The following is a 15,584-nucleotide window of genomic DNA, read 5'->3' on the forward strand; positions in this document are numbered from 1 at the left end:
CTACGTTGTTCTATACTTCATTTAAATACATAATTTGTTACTCAGTTAAACAGCAGTTTGTCTTTTTTACAAAAATCAGAAAATCTACAAATGCTGAAAATCAAAGTAATACACACAAAATACCGGAGGAACTCAGAAGGCCAGGCAGCATCTATGGAAAAGAGTACCGTCAATATTTCAGGCTATGACCCTTCATCAGGAAAAAAGAGATCGATAGTCAAAGTAAGAATGGTGGGGGAGGAGAGGAAGAGGTACAAGGGGGTGATAGGTGAAACCGGGAGAGGGGGAGGACTGAAGTAAAGAGCTCAGAAGTCCACTGGTGAAAGAGATTAAGGGGTGGAAAAGGGGAAATCTGATAGGAGAGGACAGAGTGCCAAGGGAGAAGGGGGAGGGGGAGGAGCACCAGAGGGAGGTGTTGGGCAGGTGAGGAGATAAATTTGAGGGATGGAAATGGGAATGGGGAATGGTGAAGGAGTGAGGTGGGGGCAATTACTAGAAGTTCAAGAAATTGATGTTCATTTGAAGTTGGAGGGCAGCAGAGATCACAGTGGGAGAGGGTTTTATAACTTTTTAACTATTTCCATGAAACTTTAGCTAATCAGGACGGGCATCTGATTTGGCCAAAACCCATTGTTCCCAATGTGTACCAATTATCCTGAATCTACTGCACATAATATGCGTTAACTTCTTGTGTTTCACATTTGAAGGATAGGTAGATCAATTAAATTTAAAAAAAAGATTCCTGAAGAGGTATGGCTATTGACTGAAACTTGGATGAGATTCAAATCACAGGCATGGCTTTGGAATATAATTAAAATATTTTAATCTAAGTATGTTTGTTACTACAATAACAATCACTGTAAAATTGGGATTTAAAATCTGGAGCCAATTTATCTGAGTATACTCAAGAAAGAAAAGTTAACTCTAGAAAACATGTTTACATTTCGCACTTTGTATTTCCCCTTTATGGCTGCACTTTGCCCTCGTGCATATACTTGCCTTGTCAGCAGCTTACTCGGTAAGATTTGTTTTCCCTTTTCAATACACACAAAACGCTGGAGAAACTCTGCTGCGCACCCCCCGCCCCCCCCCCCAACATTTTATGTGCGTTGTTTTGGGTTTCCAACATCTGCAGATTCTTAGGTTTATTATTAAGTGGGGTGATTGATAAATTCAGAGCCTAAGGTAGAAGGAGTCAATTTTAGAAAACGTAGCACATTTATTTTTCAACATATTCCCCCCCCCCCCTACATTTACACACCTAGTCCAGCGGTCATGGAGCATACGGATCTTGGACCTCCCGAAAGTGTCTGCAGATGGGTGATTGATAAGTTCGTGGCCTAAGGTAGAAGTCGATGAGTTACACAGCTCTCGTTACATGTACATGCAGTTCAACTCTTTGAGTGATTATGCAGAAAGTTTGAAGTTAATAACTCATCTCCTTCTACCTTAGGCCACAAACTTATCAACCATCCCTCATATTTTCCTTTTGCTGGTTTAAATGGTAGGTGCTATAGAAATGTAGAATCACCAGAAAAGGTACAAACTAGAGTCAGCCCCAGTCGTTAAAAGTCAGTTGTTGGAGCATTCCTAGACTTGAAGCAGAAGTTATGCAATTGGTCATCGTACAATCTTGAATATAGCAAATGCATTGATACACCACCAAAACAAGGTAGACATTATAAACAGGTAACAATCAATATTTAAGGGAGGTGGGGTGGAAGAGGAGTATTTGAAGAAGGTACAGTAATAGAAAGATGGAAACATGGACGTAGATATGGAGTTGACATAATGAATTTCACTCTAATCATTTCTTCAGCTCTCCGGAGAACCTCCAACAGTTGCGACGTCCCAGTGGGGTGCGAAAGGCGCCAGCCATCCCAGGGGATCCAAGGCGTCGAGCAATTAACCGGGAACACGCCGCCTTGCCCCTGGCAGCCGGGTGCTGACGCGCTGAGGAGGGGCCGATCAGTCAGATCTGTAGTGGCTGTTGTGTGACCTCCCTCCCTCCGCCCCTCATGCACACACCGACATGCCGCCGACTCTCATCATGTTGCTGCTGCATTCCGCCAGCAAACCGGCAGGCAGAAGCTTCTGTGCGTGAATTTACAATTGTTGCTGCCCCTCGCTTGTTTTCGCCCTCTCCTTGTTTTCGCCCTCTCCTTGTTTACTGCGCTGCATAATGGCAGAAACTTCTGGTCGGTCCCCTTTTTCAATGTCGTGCGGAGGGAAAGGGGACCGTCAGCTCTTCTGATCGGGTTTGTGGGTTGTTGTTTTTTTTTTGTTTTTGTTGTTTTAATTACGCGGAGCTGCCCGTCCTCCTCCACTGCCCTGCTCCACCCCCAGCCTCACGTACCCATCCCCCGGGGACCGAGGAAGCGGGTCCGCGGGTACCATGCTTAAACTCGCCGCCTTTCACACCCACTACTGGCCGCTGGTGCGCTTCCTCGTGCCCTTGGCCGTCACCAACATCGCGGTCGACCTCGGCGAACAGGTCAGTGAATTTATTTTTGTCCTCTCTCTCTCTCTCTCATACTTCTGCTGTGCGCTTTTAAGATGCGCAGCAAAATTAATGCCGCTGATTTGAGGGAGGAGAGATGTTTAGTGTAAAGTGGGGTGGTTAAAATCTGTGTTCGTTTTTGAGGAGGTCGAGTGGTGTCGGGGGTGGGGGTCCGGTGGCAGATGGGATGGTGACCGTGATCAGCTGTTCGCTGGCTGTCACCGGCCCTCTGGTCTGTGGGGCATTGCCATCATCCGTGTGTGCGCGGCTGAAGCCAACCGGAGGCAGCCGACAGCCGCAGCACTGATTCCTCTTTCGTGTCTGCAGTAATGAAAGGGATCCTGGAATCGTGTCTTACTGGGTGGGAGAGGGGGAAGGGACCACAAATGCGCTCGTTGCGGTAGTCTTGATCAAGGTGAGTGGATGCGAGGGATAGGTGGCATCGCCTGCCCTCCCTTCCACGAGCCAGTTATAGAGGACGGCACATCCCACAGTGCCCAGGCCTACACTTCGTTTCCCTCAACTGACTAGAAGGTGGTGTGTGACCTTTCATTCGTGTTGTCCTCCTACTCAGGATTCCATTGCTTACTAGTCAACTTCCCATCGTTGCTCAGTGCTGATTTAACAGCTGTAATTAAAGGAAATGTTCAGATGGTTTCTAGAGATTTTTCCTTTGGTAGCATTAATCTCAAGGTTGATTATTGTCTCTCATGCTAGGAATGTCAGAAGTACAGAGTGATGTGGTTCTGAATGTGCACAGTGCAATGGGGTGCCCATGTTGACCAAAATCCACAGCACAATTTGTCAAGAAAAAAAAAGTACCTTGCTGCATGTAAGGACAGTCTCTGTTAAAAATAAGATAATTTGTTGATATTTCCATCTAATGAAAATGAGCATGTAATTTTTGAGGTCATAGTTGTTTCTTGCTGTCTACACTTGTACCTATAATAGGTCTTTGCTGCATCTAACAACTCCGCCTGTTCTGTGTTGCTCTTCCGAGCATTTTGTGTATGGCAACACTTGCAGGCTGCCGCTAACTCACCCTCTGGTTCAAAGTAACTTTATTATCTTATACAACCATGAGATTCCTTTTCTTGCTGGCAATCACAATAGATACAAGAAACACAAGAGAGTCAATGAAAGATCACACTCAATAGGGCTGGTGTGAAACAATGTATTTCACTGTGTTTCAATATACAGTACATGTCATAGATGAATCTTGAGAATGTCCATTCTCAGCTTTGCATGTTGGCATTTGCTGGAAAAGTAGGTACATGTGGATGACATGTGAATACATGATATTCTGTGATATCCGAGTCAGTGATAATTCTGGTTAATTATCTGTCAGTAATCAATTTAAAAGCACACATGCATAAAAATGAGCACTTGGTGAGGTTAGCTCCATCTTCATGAACAATTGATGTTTCTAAACTTTATCCACAGATCATTGTTCTGTAGATCTATAGCTGTGGACTCCCTTTTGGTGACCCTGCAGTTCATGTTCTATGAAATATTTGTTTTCTTTTTTTATTTTTTGCATGATTTGTTCTTTTTATGCCAATTGGACGTTTTGGCTTTTCTGTGTCTTTTTTGTGTGAATTCTGTTGTGTTTCTTTGTTTTGTGGCTGCCTGCAAGAAAATGAATCGCAAGGTTGTATTTGGTATACATACTTTGATAATAGATGCACTTTGAACTTTGAAGATCCTTGACGCAGTTTATATCGCACACTTCACCAGCTCTAATTTAAAGTTTACTTTGCCTTTTACCATTCGTACATATTTGCAGTTCACATCACTGTACAAGCCTGTTTTTTTTTCAGATATGGAACTGTACCCTCAAAATACCCTTATTAAAATTATTAATTTAATTGGAGATGCAGCATGGTAACCAGCCCTTCTGGCACAATGAGTCCAATTACACCTGTGTAACCAGGTAGCATCTGAACTGATCGTCTTTGGAATGTGGGAGGATACCAGATCATTAAAAGGAAACCCATAGGGCACAGAGAATACGTGCAAACTCCTTACAGTGGTGGGTAATAAACCCAGGTCACTTGCACTGTAATAACATGCTGCACGCTACCCTCTATGATTATGTCAACTCCATATCTATGTCCATGTTTCCATCTTTCTGTTACCTTCTTCAAATACTCCTCTTTCATCACACTTCCCTTAACTATTGGTTGTTACCTGTTTTTTTTTAATGTCTGGTTTTGGAGGTGTATCAATGGATTTGCTATATTCAAGATGCTGAATATAATTTTGGAAATTAAGTTAAAATTATCTGCTCCAGTTGGCTAGCCAGAGACAATTGTATACTTGTAGAAATAACCAGTAGTCTCAGCCAAAGAATCGGGATGCATGTATTTCAATTAAAATAGATGAGAACTGAGGTTTGCCTTTGTCCTGATCAGAGTATGTCCTAGTTTATTCTGATGTGGTCATTAATAATGTAACTACTCTGGCTACGCCAGAGTCAGAGGTTGCGCTGCTGCTGTTCAGAGAAACACTGAGTCATTCAGGAGACATTGACAATAGTGCCTCTTTTAAAATCAACTGTGGTAAATGTCGGCAAAAATTGCAACCTTGGTACTCATGCACAGACATCAAGGATGTTTTGAAATGAACTTTAATTGCAATTTTTAAACATTTTCCATATTCAGCAATATAAAAGGTTTCAAATAGATTATCTGTTGTTTTAACCTATAGGTATCTATTATATCACTGAATGGATTCTTTATGTTATTGTATGATGCACACAACATGTCATTTATTTAAAATATTGGCCTGTTTAACATTGCTGTGGCAGGAGGACAGGCACATAGTCAGTCTATCTAATACAATAATTATAGGGCTGTTTCAGTTCCTTGACAATAAAATAGTTCATATAGAATGTACTGCACAGAAATTGGTCATTGAGTCTGATAGATCTGCCACTATTTATGTTCTTCGTGAGCTTCTCTTGCTGTCTTCCTTTCTTGTTTGTTTTTCTCCTCTTAGATTCCCTTTATATGCATCAATATAAATCATCCCTGCTATTTGCGGTAGCAAGTTCCATATTGTTCTAACCATTATCCAGCTTACAATGTAACTCCTGTTGCCCTTACTGTGTTTATTAGTGTTAATAGTATCCAATTCTGAGTTTTTTTGTAAGTACACTTCCCAAGCCCTTCTCCTGAAAACACATTCATAATTCTTCTATCACAATATCCTTTTCCAAAGGAGCACCAGTCTGCACACATTTTTCTAATAGTTGTAATCTCTCTTTTATTTGCACTAGTACATTTCTGATATTTTTGAATTTTTCACCAAGATCAGAATTGCACAGTTAGATGTATCTCATGGTTGACTGGGAATATTCCAAATGCCTGTCCTCAGCGTCACTGAAGTGCCAATCTTTGCATTTGAAATACAGCAGATCACTAGCTATGCCAGATCTCTAAGTGATGTGCAGTATTCATATCTATTTCTAGCAGTGACACAGACAATGCTCAGTCCTGAGTGCAAGCAATACATTTTTTTCTGTCGCCTTGCCTACAGAGTGATTAATGTATGTGGGAAGTAAATCAAAGTTCAAAGTAAATTTATTCTCAAAGTACATATAGGTCACCGTATACTATCCTGAGGTTCATTTCTTTGGGGGCATTCAGAGTAGGTGCAAGGATCCCAATCCCAACTGCTTACAAATAAACATGAACAAATAACAAATATGGAAAAGGAGACAAAATGAGCCAGGTGCAAAAAAGTAATAATAATAAATAAATAATATTGGGAACACAATTTGTAGATACTTGAAAGTGAATCTGTAGATCATGGAATCAGTTCAGTGTTAAGGTGAGTGAAGTTATCCAAGCTGGTTCAGGAGACTAATGATTCAAAGGTGTTAACTGTTCTTGAACCTAGTTATATGTCTTTCCTGATGGCAGCAGTAAGAGGAGAGCATGGATTGGATGGTGGGCCATGAATGATGGATACTTGAATCATTAAAACTATGACATTTATGAAGAATTATTTCCTCATGAAAGAATGATTAATCTGGACTGAACCTCCAGCCACAGTAGTGGTGATGAGGGCCATGAAGTCATATCCAAGGCTTTTCAATGAGAACTGGGTAAGGTAGTGGGTTTTGGCTAAAGTAAAAGGATCACATATGGTCACTCATTGGGATTAATTGCATTGTGATCTGATTTGTTTTATGTTATTTTTCTAAGATTTTGAGATCAACGTTTCTGTGAAGCTCACAGGAAACAAGTTAGCAGATAGCTTTACACACACACAGAATTTTGGCTGAAAGAAGATTATAGCTGTGAGTTTAACATCCAAGGATATACATTGTATTGAAAGGACAGGCAGGTGGAGGGGCTGGCATGGCTCTGTTGGTTAAGAATGAAATCAGATCATTAGAAAGATGTGGCATAGGGTTGGATGGTGTTGAATTATTATGGATAGAGCTAAGGAATTGCAGGAGGAAAAAGACTGATCGGAGTTGTATACAGATCCCCAATCAGCAGTAAGGATGTGGTCTACAAATTACAGTGGGAGATAGAAATGCATGCCAAAGGGGCAATGTTAAAATAGCCATGGGGGACTTCAATATGCAGGTAGATTGGGAAAATCGGATTGGTGCTGGATCCCAAGGGGGGAATTTCCAGAGTGCCTACAAAATGGTTTTTCAGAGCAGCTCGTGGTTGAGTCACTGTGGGATCAGTTGTTCTAGATTAGGTGTTATGTAATGAACCAGAATTGATTAGAGAGCTTAAGGTAAAGGAACCTTTAGGAGAAAGTGATCATAATCTGATCAAATTCACCCTGAAATTTGATAAGGAGAAGCTAAAGTTAGAAGTATCAGTATTACAGTGGAGTAAAGGGAATTACAGAGGCATGAGAGAGGAGCTGGTCAAAATTGATTGGAAAAGAGTGCTGGCAGAGCAGCAATGGCTGGAATTTCTGTAAGCAATTCAGTAGATGCAGGATATATACATCCCAAAGAGGAAGAAGTATTCTAAAGGTAAGATGACACAATCGTGGCTGACAAGAGAAGTCAAAGCTGACATAAAAACCAAAGAGAGGGCATTTAATAGAGCAAAAGGTAGTGGGAAGTTAGAGGATTGGGAAGCCTTTAAAAAACAACAGAAGGCAGCCAAAAAGTCATTAAGAAGGAAAAGATGGTATATGAAGGTAAGTATACCAATAATATTAAAGAGGATACCAAAAGTGTCTTCAGATAAGTGTAAAAGAGAGCTGAGAGGGGATATTGGACCGCTGGAAAATGATGCTGGAGAGGTTGTAATGGGTGACAAGGAAATGGCAGATGAACTGATGAAGTATTTGCATCAGTCTTTTCTGGCAGTATGCTGGAAGTTTGAAAGTGTTAGGAGGCAGAAGTGGGTGAAGTTGCCATTAGTAGGGAGAAGGTCCTTAGGAAACTCAAAGATATGAAGGTAGATAAGTCATCTAGACTGGATGGTATATACCTCAGGGTTCTGAAAGAGATGACTGAATAGATTGTGGAGGCATTGGTAGTGATCTTTCAAGAATCAATTGATATTGCCATGGTTCCAGTGGATGGGAAATTGCAAATGTCACTCTACTCTTCAAGAAGCAAGAGGGAGAAGAAAGGAAGTTGCAGCCAGTTAGTCAGACGTTGATGGGTGGGAAGATGTTGAAGTCGATTGTTAAGGATGTGGTTTTAGGTACTTGAAGGCATACAATAAAATAGGCCGTGGTCAGCGTGATTTTCTCAAGGTAAAATCTTGCCTGACAAATCTGTTGGAATTCTTTGAAGAAATACTAAGTAGGGTAGACAAAGGAGGATCATTGAAAGTTGTGTACTTGGGTTTTCAGAAGGCATTTGACAAGGTGCCATGCATGAGGCTGCTTCCATGGTGTTACAGGAAAGATTTTTGCATTGGTAAAGCAGTGGCTGATTGGCAGGAAGCAAAGTGTGCGAATAAATGAAGCCTTTTCTAGTTGACTGCTGGTGACCAGTGGTATTCTACAGGGGTGTGTGTTAGGACCGCTTCTTTTTCCGTTATATGTTAAAGACTTGGATGATGGCATTGATGGCTTTGTGGCAAGGTTTGTGGACAATACGAATATAGGTGGAGGGGCAAGTAGTTTTGAAGAAATAGAGAAGCTACAAAAGAACTTAGGTTGATCAGGAGAATGGGTAAATGATGGCAGATGGAATACAGTGTCAGGAAGTGTACGGTCATGCTTTTTGGTTGAAGAAATAAAAGGGTACACTATTTTGTAAATGGAGAGAGAATTCAAAAATCTGAGGTGCAAAGGGACTAGGGAGTCCTTGTGCGGATTCCATAAAGGTTAATTTTCAGGTTGAGTCCTTGGTGAGGAAAGCAAATGCAATGTTAGCACTCATTTCAAGAGGACTAGAATATAAAGGCAAGGTGAGGCCTCACTTGGGAGTATTGTGAGCAGTTTTGGGCTCCTTCTCCAAGGACAGATGTGCTGACATTAGAGTTCAAAGGAGTTTCACTGAAATGATTCCAGAATTGAAAGGCTTATCATGTGAGGAGCATTTGATGGCTTTCAATCTCTACTCACTGGAATTCAGAAGAATAAGGGGTGACCTCATTGAAACCTATTGAATTATGAAAGGCCTGATAGAGTGGATGTGGAGAAGTTGTTACCTATGGTGGGTGAGGCTAAGACCAGAGGACACAGCCTCAAATTAGAGGACCTTCCTTTTAGAATGGAGATGAGGAGGAATTTCTTTAGCCAGAGAGTGGTTTATCTGTAGAATTGATTGCCTCAAGCTGCTGTGGAAGTCAACTCATTGGGTATATTTAAGGCAGAGGTTGATAGATTATTGATTAGGTAGGGCATGAAGGGATACAGGGAGAAGGCAAAAAATTGGGGTTGAGAGGAAAATTGGATCAGCCATTATGAAATGGCAGAGCAAACTTGATGGGCAAATGGCCTATTCTGCTCCTATATCCGATAGTTTTAAACCCACTGCATTTCTGTGAAACATTCTGGTAATATCACTCACTGTAATCTTTGCAGTTGCTTAGTAGTTTTGAGAGAGGTTCATGCCTTTTTCACAACAATATGGAAGCTTGACACCATTTGTGTGCATTTAGCAAATGTTTGCCAAATTACAAAGTCTTCCCAAACCAGAAGCCCAGGATAAATCATGAGATTCAGTCTGCTGGGAGCTAGATCTGTGTATTAAAGGCCCGAATCCTACAGGAAGTCCAGATACAACTTCGGGAAGGCAATTGTGAGAGTGAAAAGCCAATTCTGTGTGAAACTAAATGCACAATCTGATGCACAATAGCTGTGGCAGGGTTTACATGGCATGACTTTTTAGAAAGCAGGGCCTAACAACTTCAACAGCAGTGGCACTTCACTCTCCTACAAGCTGACCCTTCTATGCATGCTTTATAAGGGAGAATAAATGACACCACATCTGTGTGAATCCCCACAGCATCTGGCAAACCTGCGATTTCTGTCTCAGAGGTTAATGTTCCCAGCATCCTTCAAGAGGGTGAACTTTCACAAGGCCTCAGGCCCTGATGTACCAGGCAGGGTACTGAAAAGCTCTGCCAGCCAACTTTCTGGAGTATTCAAGGCCATCATCAACCACTCACTGCTGTGTTCTGAGGTTCTCACCAGCTTCAAAATGTGAAGCAATCATAAATCTGCCTCAATGACCGTTGTCTAGTAGCACTCATATCCACTGTAAATAAAGTGCGTCACGAGGTTAGTCATGGGTAGAATGAACTCCTGCCTCAGCTGCATTCTCATTGGCTCTCCACTCAGCTCTGGGTGCAACAGCAAAACATAACATCAGGCTGCTGTTTATTGATTACAGCACAATGTTCAATGACGTCATCCTCTCAGTACTAGTCACCAAGATTAAAAACCTGGGTCTTTATACCTCCCTCTGCAAATGAATCCTTGACTTGCTTATCAGGAGACCACAATCAGTGTGGATCGGTGGTGACATTTCCTTGCTGATGATCAATGTAGGAGCATTTAAAAGATGCATGCTTAGCCCACTGTGCTTCTCTCTCTACACTCATGACTGTGTTGGTAAGCACAGCTCAAACGCTATTTATTGTTCGCAGATGACACCACTGCTGTTGGTAAAATCTCAGATGATAATGAGGAGGAATACAGGAATGAGATAGATTGGCTTGTTGATAAGTGTTGCACTCGATCAGCAACACCATGGAATTAGTTTTAGATTTCAGAAAGGGGAAGGGAGAACATGAAGGGTTAGCAGTGGAAAGAGTGAGCAGTTTTAAGTTCCCAGGTGTCAACATCTCAGAGGACTTCGTCCAGGCCCAGCACATTGATGCAATCAGGAAGAAGGCATGCAAGTGGAAATTTGGTATGTCACCAAAGACCCTTGCAAATTTTTATAGATGTACAGCGGCGAGCATTCTGACTGGTTGCATCATGGCCTGGCATGGAGGCTTCAGTGCATAGGATTGCAAGCCGTCAAGGACATCTTCAAGAGGCGATGGCTAGGAAGGCGACTTCCATCATCAGGGAACCCTCATCATCCAGGGCATGTCCTCTTCTTGTTACTGCTATCGGGAAAGTGATACAGCAGCCTGAAGATCCAAAATCAACAATTCAGAAATGGCCTCTTCCCCCACTGATAAGATTTCTGAATGGTCAATGAGTACTACCTCGGTATTCCTTTTATTTCCCAATTTTTTTAAATTTAGCAATTTATAGTAAATAGATATCTTTGAAATGAACTGCAGCAGCAGAAAAATACATTTCGTGTTATATAAAACAGTGATAATAAACTTGACTTTTGATTGTGATTCCCATGGCTGAATGTTGCAATCCTTTAATTTAAATCTAGTAAATTTGCACTGAGGCATAAAAATGGTAAATCCACAGCGAATCAGTTTCTGTTCCTTGTCTGTATGCTAATTCTGTTAAAACCTTCATTTTAATGTCTACACCATAGGTGTCAAACTCAAGGCCTGCGGGCCATATCCGGCCCGGCGTACAATTATATAGATCTATTATTTTTATTATTAATGGCCCGGCGATATGAAGCCTATTATTGTAAGTTAATACCAATCATAAAAATAATGCTTGCTCAGCAGTCTTCTTCATAAGAAACAGAATTTGTGAAGTGAAACACATTGTAGTTATAGCAGAGTCTGAGACACATGAGAACAGGCTGAAAAAACGGAGGCAATGAAAGCTGCGTTCGCACGCGTGCAGCTGATCCGGCCCGCATGAAGCTGCATTTTGCCCAATCCGGCCCGTGACCTAAAATGAGTTTGACACCCCTGGTCTACACCAAGAGCTTGCACTGGATGATGAGGTATGACCTCACAACAGACAAAAACAAGAGAATCTGCAGATGCTGGAAATCCAAGCAACACACACAAAATGCTGGAGGAATTCAGCAGGCCAGGCAGCATCTGTGAGGAAAAAAAAAGTACAGTCGACGTTTCAGGCTGAGACCCTTCAACAGGACCTATGTCACATCAGGAGGGTATCGGCATGAAATGCCGACTGTACTTTTTTTCCATAGATACTGCCTGGCCTGCTGAGTTTCTCCAGCATTTTGTGTTTGTTACCTCAACAGTATTCCTCCAGAGTCTAAATGAAAGTGGAACAAAATCAGTGTTTTGCTGAACTTTAAACGATTGTGTAATTACCAGTCATGGCATATGTGTTATTAACATTTGGATAGGATGTAAATTATTAAAAACAATCAGCTCATGTCACAGCTAACAGAGTGTAATCATGCTTGGAGAATTGATTATTAAAACAAACAATATAAATTGGTTGTTTGTTTACTGTAAGGTGCTAGTCAGTAACATTTTGCAGACCCAAGACATGTTTTTGTGAGGTTGTGAAAGTTAATCAAAGTTAAATTTTTTTTAATCCATAGGAAGAAAGTTGGCTTAAGAATTCTTTCAGGTGCTTTACAAACCATACTTTCATTTTTTTTCCTCATGGCATTTGGGCACAACTAACATAATCAGCACATATTGATGAATTTCCCTTGAGAAGGTGTGTTGCAGCCATGAACTGCAGCAGTCTTGGTGATGAAAGTGCTTTAGAAAAAACCCTGACAGTGTAGTGGGATAATGAGTTTCAGGATTTGAGCTAGTCGTAATTAAGGAGTTTGAAGATAATTGAGTTATTTGGAAAGGAAGTAGAGATTGTGGAGCTTCTATGCTTACTATTCAAAGCTCAAAGTAAACTTACAATCAAAATATGTATGTATCACCAAATATAACCTAAGATTAATTTTCTTGTGGGCATTCACAGTGTGTACAAGAAACAATAGAATCAATGAAAGACCTTCTCCCCCCCCAACAGGATGGACAAACACAGACAGACAACAAACTATACAAATACAGAAAATAAAAGATAGTAATAAATAAGAAATTTATAATAAATAAGAAACTTTCGGCTTGTATAGGAGAGTGAGGAAATCTTCGATCGGAGTTACAGGGAAGTAGTCGCCCCTAAGCTGGGTGACTGCCAAGAGAAGAAATGGACAGGCGAGTGTGCAGTTGGCGCAAAGCACCCCTGTGGCTCTTCTCATCAATAATAAATATACTGTATTGGATACGGTTGTGGGGGATGCTCTCCCAGGGGAATGCCACAGAGACCAGGTTACTGGCACCGAGCATGGGTCCATGGTGCAGAAGGGAAAGAGGGAGAAGAGGGGAGCGAAAGTGATAGGGGACTCGGTGGTTGGGGGAACAGACAGGAGATTCTGTGGACAGGAAACGGGACACCCGAATGGTATGTTGCCTCCCAGGTGCTAGGGTCAGGGGCATCTTCCATCCACAGCATTTTGGAGGGGGAGGTAGAGCAGCCAGATGTATTGGTACCAGTGACAAAAGAAGGAAAAGCATAGAGGTCCTGAAAAGAGAATTTAGAGAGCTAGGCAGAAAACTGAGAAGTAGAACCTCCACGATAGTAATTTATGGATTGCTGCCTGGGCCACGCACCAGTGAGTGTAGAAACAGGATGATTTGGCAGATAAATGCATGTCTGAGAAAGTGGTGCAGGAGGTAGGGCATCAGGCTCTTGGATCATTGGGATCACTTCTGCCGGAGGTATGATCTGTTCAAAACTGACACATTGTCACACATGAGGCTGCTTACCAAGTTGAGAGCTCATGGCATTACAGGAAAGTTACTGGTGTGGTTAGGGCATTGGCTGATCGGTAGGAGGCAGCGAGTGGGAATAAAAGGATCCATTTCTGGTTGGCTGCCAGTGACTAGTGGTGTTCTGCAGGGGTTGGTGTTGGGACCGCTTTTTCTGCTGTATATCAATGATTCAGATGATGGAATAGATAGCTTTGTTGCCAGATTTTCAGATAATACGAAGATTGTTGGAGGGCAGGTAGTGTTGAGGAAACAAGTAAGCTGCAGGAAGACTTTGATAGATTAGGAGAATGAGCAAGAAAGTGGCAAATGAAATACAATGTTGGAAAATGTCATCCACCTCGGTAGTAGAAATAAATACACAGATTATTTTCTAAACAGGGAGGAAATCCAAAAATCTGAGATGCAAAGGACTTGGGGGTCTTTTTGCAGAACATGCTAAAGGTTAACTTGCAGGAAGAGTCAGTGTTGAGGAGGACAAATGCAGTGCTAGCATTCATTTCAAGAGTCTAGAATACAAGAGCAGGGATGTGATGCTGAGGCTTTTTAAGGCACTGGTGAGGCCTCACCTTGAGTATTGTGTACAGTTTGGGGCTCCTCTTTTAAGAAAATATGTGCTGACATTGGAGAGGGTTCAGAGGAGGTTCACAAGGATGATACCAGGAATGATAGGGTTATCATACAAGGAACGTTTGATAGCTCTGGTTTTGTACTTGCTCGAATTTGGAAGGATATGGGGGAATCTCATTGAAACCTTTTGAATGTTGAAAGGCCTAGACTTGGTAGATGTGAAAAGGATGTTTCCCATGGTGAGAGAATCTAGTGCAAGAGGGCACAGCCTTAGGATAGAGGGGTGCCCATTTAAAACAGAGATGCAGAGAAATTTCTTTAGTCAAAGGGTGGTGAATTTGTGGAATTTGTTGCTGCAGGTGGCTGTGGAGGCCAGGTCATTGAGTATATTTAAGGCAGAGCCTGATAAGTTCTTGATTGGCCACGTCGGGAGAAGGTCGGGAGTGGGACTGAGGAGGGAAAGCAAAAAGATCTGCCATGATTGAATGGTGAGCAGACTCAATGGGCCAGATGGCCTAATTCTGCACTTTTGTCTTACGGTCTTGTGAAATAAATATGAAGAACATGAGATGAAGTGCCCTTGAAAATGAGTGCCTAGGTTGAGGGACAGCTCAGTGATGGTGCAAGTGAAGTTATCCCCTCTGGTTCAATAGCCTGATCGTTGAGGGGTTATAACTGTCCCTGAACCTGGTAGTGTGAGTCCTGAGGCTTCTGCACCACCTTCCTGATGGCAGCAACAGAAGAAAGCATGGCCTGGATGGTGGGCATCCTTGACGATGGATGCTACTTTCCTGTGGGAGCACGATGGTAGGGAGGGCTTTACCTGTGATAGACTGGATCATATGCACTACATTTTGGTGGTGTTCCACAGCAGGCTGCGATGTGACCAGTCAATGTACCCTCCACCACATATCTGTTTAAGTTTGTAAAAGTTTTAGAGGACATGCCAAATCTTTGCAAACATCTAAGAAAGTGGAGGCACTACTGTGCTCTCTTTGTAATGTCACTTGTGTGCTGGACACAGTTCAGATCCAGAAATTTTAACACTGAGGAATTTATAGTTGCTGACTGTCATATTACTCTTACTACACTCTGGTGGATGGGTTCAAAATTAAACAAGCTTTTGTATTGCTGTTACTCAATATCACGAGTAACTGTCGGAACTGCCCTCATCCAAGCAAATAGATTAAGTTTTAAATACAAGATTTTCTGCAGCTGCTAGAAATGCAGCATAATACAGAGGAACTCAGCAGGTCAGGCAGCAGCTATGGAAAGGAATAAAGATGTTTTGGTTGAAACCCTGCATCAGAACATCAGTAAGTCAGAATCAATTGTCCTTCATTGTGCTGCTGACTCGAAGACATTGAAGAGGCTTTGGGTTAAAA

The 15,584-nt window shown here is 42.0% G+C and overlaps 1 protein-coding gene across 1 annotated transcript in view; it reads left to right on the plus strand.

Annotated features, from left to right (window-relative positions):
* The first annotated feature begins 1,976 nt into the window (after positions 1–1,976).
* The window catches only part of ankhb (ANKH inorganic pyrophosphate transport regulator b), a 130,826-nt gene continuing 117,218 nt past the window's right edge, over positions 1,977–15,584 (plus strand). The window contains exon 1 of the mRNA XM_073024329.1: positions 1,977–2,494. Within this exon, the coding sequence (XP_072880430.1) occupies positions 2,396–2,494 (99 nt within the window). The 5' untranslated portion in view covers positions 1,977–2,395. The remainder of the gene's footprint in view (positions 2,495–15,584) is intronic.

This window comes from Hemitrygon akajei, chromosome 20 (genome assembly GCF_048418815.1).
Source record: "Hemitrygon akajei chromosome 20, sHemAka1.3, whole genome shotgun sequence".
Lineage (NCBI taxonomy): Eukaryota > Metazoa > Chordata > Chondrichthyes > Myliobatiformes > Dasyatidae > Hemitrygon > Hemitrygon akajei.